The following is a 7,067-nucleotide window of genomic DNA, read 5'->3' as shown; positions in this document are numbered from 1 at the left end:
TCTGGTGCCTCCCTGCTGCGCGCACAGAGGTGGGAGTGTGGGAGATCAGATGTAAGCGAGAAATTCTTCGCTGAGAGGGTGGTGAGACGCTGGCCCAGGCTGCCCCGAGAGGCGGGAGCAGCCCCATCGCTGGCCCCATGGCAGGTCAGTTGGCCCTTGGGGCTCTGAGCCCCCTGCTCTGGGTGCAGATGTCCCTGCTCCCTGCAGGGGTTGCACTGGGTGAGCTCTGAAGGTTTTTTTCCAAATGATAAACCAGTCTCTGATTCTCTGATCAGAGTCACCCATGGTTCCTTGAATATTCAGGCACTCTGGAAGGTAATTCAGTGCAACTAAGACTTTAAACACTCTCCAGGGGTATTTTCATATCTCTGTTATCTACAGAAAGAAGTGAAATTAATGTGCTTGATTGCTCTTGGATTCATAAGGCCTCAATCAGCTGCTAGACGCTGCTGATGTCTGGCGTTTTTTCTAGAGCTGTTCAGTTTGGAAGATGAGCAACCACCAAGAGCAGTGACAACTGCCCCGTATCGGGATGCTAAAGCAGTGGGTTTGTGACAACAGACAGCCAGGAAGATTTTGAAGATGAAGTTGTCTTGGCAGTGCACGGAAGTGACTTGACAAATCCTGCTCTGTACGAGGCAGAAGACCACAAGATTACGTGCTTCAAGTCTGTTATCAAGCCCTATGACCTACTCAGCACCAACTGGTGGCAGCAGCTTTATGGGCAACATTAGACAGTCCTTAAACACTTAAATCCAGCCTTCGCCTGCCTGCAGTAATCATGACAAAAGGACGATGGAAAAAGGACACAAGTACAGAGGTACAGCTGAGATGTCATTAGCTCACTTGAAAGGGCAGCACCCTCAGACAGAAGATTGCTCTGGTTGGTTTTTTGACCCTGCCTCAATATAAAGAGACACTCTGAAAGAGGTATTTTGCAGAGAAGAATTAGGGCAATGGATGGCTGACGAGGGAATGGTTTGCTAAAAGCCACGCAAAGGAAAAAACAGCGTACCAGTGAGTGAGAAATTTCAGAGGAAAGAGAAGAATCAGTTAAAGTCAACGAAAAGCTGGTGGTACGAGATGGAAGTAGCAGGAACCAGTCATCCTCTGCTACCCTTGCTTTCACCTCTTCTCAATCTCCTGACTGGCGGCAGTGGCCGTTATGATCACGGAAGAGACCAGAACCCACCTCCAAACCCTGCCCAGGCTATCTACAGAACAGGAGATCATTCAACTTACTTTCCACGTTGATCTTAGCTTGGGTCTTGTCATCAGGACTCTCGCAGCAGTAGAAGCCTCTGTCTGCAAAGGAGATGTCCTTAACCACCAAGGTATGCTTCGTTCCCTCAGCTTTGATCTCTATTTTTTCACTGGGCTTCAGTACGATGCTGTTCCTCATCCACTTCACCTCTGCAGGCTTGGTCAGCTCTACCTCCAAGGTCACTGTCTCCCTCTCTTCAACTGTTCTGGGCTCCAGTTTCTTCTTGAATGAGACTGAGGCCTCTGCCAAAGGAGAAGAAATATGAGTAAGAATGAGCAGGATCTAGACAACAGGCTTTCAGAGAAAATTGGAATGGTGCTTCACGCATCTCCAGTCCCATTGCATTCTGGGCATTCCTATGTAACGATGCAAAGCCGAATTTCCCTACTGCTAACATAACCATTCAGAGGGAAGGCCACAACCTAGGTCACAGCATCAGCGCGTCAAAGGGGCCTTATCATCTCCTCTTACCTCGGACTCTGAGGTTGGCTGTGCTTTCTACACCCTCAGCATTGGCGGAGATTTCAGCGGCATCTTCCAGCGCCAGATCAGTGATGGTGAGGCTGTGGTTGCTGTCCTTCTGTGAGATCACGTACTTCTTGCTGGCTTCAATCTTGACGCCATTCCTGAGCCAAGTGACCACCGCATCACTGGGGGAGACTGTGCACTTGAACACAGCCTCTTTTCCTTCCTCAGAGGCCACGCTGATGAGACCGGTAACGAACTTCACCACTCTGGGAGCTGATGGAAAGGAATGAAACATTTAGCGGCATATCTTTGCAACATGGCATAATCACCTTCCACGAGCTTCGATGATTTTATCGAAAGCATCAGTTTTTATTACATACAGTAATGATGACAGTAACAGGTCATCACAATTCCCTTGTCTAAGTTTTGCGTTTTAAAGTGCCAGAAGAGAGAGGCAAACAAAGAAGGGGGGAGGGGGGCGGGAAAAATTCCATCTTAGATTTGGGATACTTAATTCCGACCTCAGATGCAAGATGAAGATCAATTTGCCCAGTATTAAGAGACCTGAGCCCCACAGGCCTCAAAGTCATTATGTTCTTCACAAATGGAGGTTCCACTGGCGCTGAGAAAGGAAGTGGAGTTCTGTATTTTGCTGTCAAGACATGAACGAACTCAGCTTTGCGGAGCTGTAACGACCGAGGACAAAATGCACGGACCCCTCCACCTGTTTGATACATACGTTTGGGCACGATGGTGATGCTGCTCTTGTCATCTCTGGACTCGCAGGAGTACTCTCCCTCATCCTCAGCCCGGATCCCTGTTATCGTCAGGGTTCGTTTGACCCCCTCCTCGTGGATCTGGAAACGTTTGCTGGGCTTGATCTCCACTCCGTTCCTGCGCCACACCACCTTCCCCTTGGCGTGGCTCACGTCACAGGTCAAAGAGACGCTGCCTCCAATCTCGGCGTTAACAGCTTCGAGTTTTTTGGCAAACTTCACTGGGATTTCTGAGATCCAGAAGGAGGAAAAATGATAAGAAAGGAAAAGGTAAGAAATGTGTTCTAAGAAACTGGTCCTGGTCAACTTTAAAGAAAAATAAATAAATAACCCAACCCCGGCACGTATCTGGGGATCGGAGTAGACAGAAACAAATCAGAAAGGTGGACATTGGGGAAGATTCCTTTGACATGGTATTTCAGTACCACTATCATCCTCTAAGGCAAGAACAGCGTCTTAAATCAGGATTGGGAGTTGCCTTCCCTTCTTTCTAACCTTTCACCTGAGACCTTGTGGTGGTTCTACATCGGGGCCTGATTTACTTAAGTGAAAACCCGTACGGATGCACAAGCCCCAGCCACCTTCGTTTCTGCTGTCAGGGAAGACACAACCAATGGAGTCAGAGAAACCCAGAATGTGATTTCTCTCATCCTAAAGGAGATGTTTTCACGATGGGATGTATGACCTATCAGGAACCACTCCTCTGCTGTGATTCCAGAGGGAGCTGAGGAGCATCTCAGCTGCAGACATCTCCACCGTGAGTGTCCGATGACAAAGGAGCAGGCCTTTGCTTTGGGACACCACCCTTCTCCTCTCCATCTGCGGACTAGCTGCATTCATCCTTCTTGTCCATTTGTAGCCTTAGCCTTGAGCAGGGAACAGCATCCCAGGTGCGCTGTGCCACAGACAGAGGAGGATACAATTTGGGTCCTGTTTTCCCACGTGACTAACACGAATGTTCTCCTCTCGCAACATCCCTCTACATAGATTCATCGAATGTTTTTTGGGTTGGAAGGGACCTTAAAGATCATCTAGACCAACTCCCCTGCCCCACTTCCGCTAGGGCAGGTTGCTCAAGGCCCCATCCAACCTGGTCAGGGGTGGGGCATCCACAGCTTCTCTGGGCAACCTGGGTCGGAGCCTCATCACTTTTGTCCTGCTGGTGAGCAGAGTGGGGAAGAGCTGGAGCTCTGCCATGCCCTAGCTACTGGGGTTAGGAGGAGACAGAAACAACTTGATGAGAGTAGGGAGCAGACACCAGGAGAAGGGTCCATCATAGGCTTCCTTGTTCCCCCAAGAGACAAGCAAGGGACAAAAACTAGGGATTTGGCAGGAGAACTTTGCTGCCATTGCAGCTGAAAGAGCAACACAAGCCTTGAGGTTGGAACAGGTTTAGAGAGAGGTTGCACTTCACCTTCATCCACCACGGCAAAGGGTAGCTGCTGGGTTGGGACATGACCAGCGCGCTGTTCTCCACTCACCTTTCACCTGTACTTTGAATTCCTGCTTATCGCTCTTTGTCTGGCAAGTGTACACGGCAGTGTCTGCGCTCTCAGCCAAGTTCACCGTCAGGGTCCTGGATGCCCCCTCGCTCTTGATCTCATACTTCTTGCTCGCCTTGATTTCGGTTCCGTCTTTGAACCACTTTACCGCGGCAGTTTCGGGCGTTACTGAAGTAGTCAGCGTGATGCTTTCATGTTCTTGAACAATGAGAGGCTCTTTCTGGACACCTTTCTTTTCAAATTTAGCCTCTGGTTCTAGGAAAGAATTAAAATAGGAAAACAAATAACTTAAATCCTTAAAACAGCGATTTTTCTACCACTCCCTCTTCACAACACGCAACACCACCTCATCCATCATCTGTAACCACCCAGGGAACAGGGCTGAATGTTTGTGGCTGGTGTAATCTTCGCTGAGCAGGAAGGAAGAAAATGACCCGTCAGGCAACCCAGAGCTTCAGCTTAGAAAAGAAGCAAAAAAGGAAAAAAGAAAAGAAATGCAAACGTACTTTTTACCTGCTGCCCACAAAATGCTTCTTTCTTAGAACAGCCTGTGTTATTATTTCATCTCCCACTTTTCGGGTTTTCAATCTAATTAAGAAGAAATACTAATATACCGAACACGCATTTATGGCCTATTTTCATTTCTTCTTTCTCTGTTCCCTTTCTCTTGGCTCCTTCTCTACCTTGTGCAACACTTGGCCACAAAACCGGGCGGTTTTGGGGCACACACCGCAGCAGACCAGCTTTTCTTAGCCACCTTTCTCCACAGCTCTATTTCCGCCCTTCAAAACCTCCCAATTCTGCTTTCAGCTCCCCACCACTTAAAACGGTTGGGTGATGGAAGATGCTAAGCAATTTCCACAGCCAAAAGAAGGGCTTCAGCCAGATTTTCCACCTCCGCACTGCTGGGTTAAAACGGTCAAACTAATGTGAGATGTGGATCACCAGTTCTGCTGCAGGGAAAGTGGTGGCTGCGCCGTGGCCACTGGGTAAGGGGTCTCCAGTTTTCCCCTAAGCCACACAAAGGGCTGCCTGGGTGAGTCCTCACCAGTTGCTTCCACCTTGAAGGTCAGCTTCTGGCCTGCAGCCTCGCAGACATATTCTCCAGCATCTTTCTTCTCCAGCTGCTCTATAACCAGGCGCCGGGTTTTGCCTGCAGCTTCTGATTTGAATTTTCTGGAGGAAATCAGCAGTTTTCCATCCTTGTACCATTTCACTTCGGTCGCATCCTGTGCTACCTCGCAGCTGAGGGTGGTGCTTCCTGTCAGGACAGCTTTCACCTCCCGCTGGACCTTTTCCTGGTTTATAAACGCAGGTTTGGGCTCTGAGTGCAAGAAAGGAAGAAAATATTGATTGAGGGATTAAAAGGAGATCAGTCTTACAGATTTCTGCACACAGGTTTGGAAATATTCAGGTTGTCACTTGCCCAAACTGCTGGTCTTCACTGGGCAATATCTACTCTTCTGTGTGAATTGAAACGTGGAAAATAGGGAAGAGCGAGCTTAGGAATGGAGAGGACCAAGAGGGTCCTCGTCCTCAGTCCTGTGGTGGCAATCCACCACACAAAAAACGGTTTAATTCAAACATTCCCGAAGAATATCTTGTCCTGCATATCACCAAAAGCTCACAAACCCCTTTTACTTAAGACCTACAGTGAAATGTCAAGGTCACGAATACAGCACTACGGGATTCTGGAACGGACCCTTCACCGCCTCTTCCTCTGTCCCAAACCTGACTTTCAGAGGGTCAAAGGAAACGCCACGTCCTTATAGCGCTCTGGGAGGCAGGACGGTGGCCAGCAAGGCACCCAGCGGTGGCAACATCAACACTCCCTTCAGTGTCACAAGCAGGTTGGGCACCTTGTGAATCCAAGAGGCCAGTTGCCCGTGATATTTCGTGACAAAGGGCCGTAGCACCTTGCAGAAGCAGAAAGACATCTCAGAATGCTGAGACCTCAAACGTGCAACAGGCCAAATTCAGAAACAGTGCCGAGTTTTCAACCTGTCTCGAGGGGTCTTGCTGCTGAAATTGTGACAAAACACATTCCAGCCTCTCAGTTTTCAGAAATGGCATCTAAAAAGAAATGGATTTTTGAAAGTCTCTTTCCTTTCAAGAGGATCAACGTGCAAGAGTCACCCCTTGGGATCCCAGGAGTGGGAGAGAGCTGAGTAATATCTTATTATTTCTGTTATACTTAGAGCTGCAGTGTTGTTATACGGACTAACAGTGGGGTTGCCCTTTGCTGTGCTAAGGCCAAATATTGCCATTCTACAAATTTAGGCAACAAGGTACAGGAGATCAGGTGAAGCCTACGGGCTGCCGAGCCGTAGTGGAACAGTCATTAGAGTTACCGCTTCATTACCCTGTCCTGTCTCACCCGTGACATCGAGCCTGAAGGTCAGTTTCTGGCCAGCAGCCTCACAGCTGTACTCCCCAGCGTCCTTCTTCTCCACCTGGCCCACCACCAGCCGACGCAATTTGCCCTCCGGCTCCACCTTGAACTTCTTGCTCGAGGTGAGCAGTTTCCCGTCCTTGTACCATTTCACCTCGGTCTTCTCCTGGGCCACCTCGCAGCTCAGCGTGGCGTTTTCTGACAGTGCAGCTTTCACCTCCTTCTGCACCTTGTCTTTGTTTGTGAACACAACTTCTGGCTCTGAAAAGAGAAATTCAGAGTCTCTGAGACACGATGTTGCCCAATCCCCTTATCGCAGCCTACGGGTAACACTGGAAAACAAGCCTCTTGCCGACGGTTAACACTGAAAAACAAGCCTCTGCCTTGACAACAGACATCTAGAGGTCTTTGAAGAACATTCGAAATGGTTTGTGGTTGGTTGTTGGTTTGTTTGGGTTTTTTTTTTTTTTTGGTTGCTTTGTGTTTTAAAGTTTTTTGTTGCTTTGTCACAGATCACTCAAAGATTATTATCTCAACAGCAGTAAGCTAGAAGATCACCTGGATGCTTCGTCAGAACATTGGATGGCAGGGTCCAGTCAAGGCAGGAGACGTTTTGGTTGAAGTTGAATGCAAGGTAACAAATTTCTAGAGGCAGGAGCTGACCC

At 48.7% G+C, this 7,067-nt stretch overlaps 1 protein-coding gene across 1 annotated transcript in view; it reads right to left on the bottom strand.

The window, feature by feature from the left end:
- The window catches only part of LOC104491361 (obscurin-like), a gene marked incomplete at both ends in the record, with an annotated part of 11,535 nt that extends 4,872 nt beyond the window's left edge, over positions 1-6,663 (bottom strand). The window contains 6 exons of the mRNA XM_010133774.1: positions 1,243-1,506; positions 1,736-2,005; positions 2,472-2,738; positions 3,990-4,265; positions 5,059-5,334; positions 6,388-6,663. Of these exons, the coding sequence (XP_010132076.1) occupies positions 1,243-1,506; positions 1,736-2,005; positions 2,472-2,738; positions 3,990-4,265; positions 5,059-5,334; positions 6,388-6,663 (1,629 nt within the window). The remainder of the gene's footprint in view (positions 1-1,242; positions 1,507-1,735; positions 2,006-2,471; positions 2,739-3,989; positions 4,266-5,058; positions 5,335-6,387) is intronic.
- Positions 6,664-7,067: the final 404 nt, after the last annotated feature.

Source organism: Buceros rhinoceros, unplaced genomic scaffold (genome assembly GCF_000710305.1).
Source record: "Buceros rhinoceros silvestris isolate BGI_N320 unplaced genomic scaffold, ASM71030v1 scaffold19790, whole genome shotgun sequence".
Classification (NCBI taxonomy): Eukaryota; Metazoa; Chordata; class Aves; order Bucerotiformes; family Bucerotidae; genus Buceros; species Buceros rhinoceros.
The sequence above is the reverse complement of the archived record's forward strand: the minus strand, read 5'-3'. Positions and strand labels throughout refer to the sequence as shown.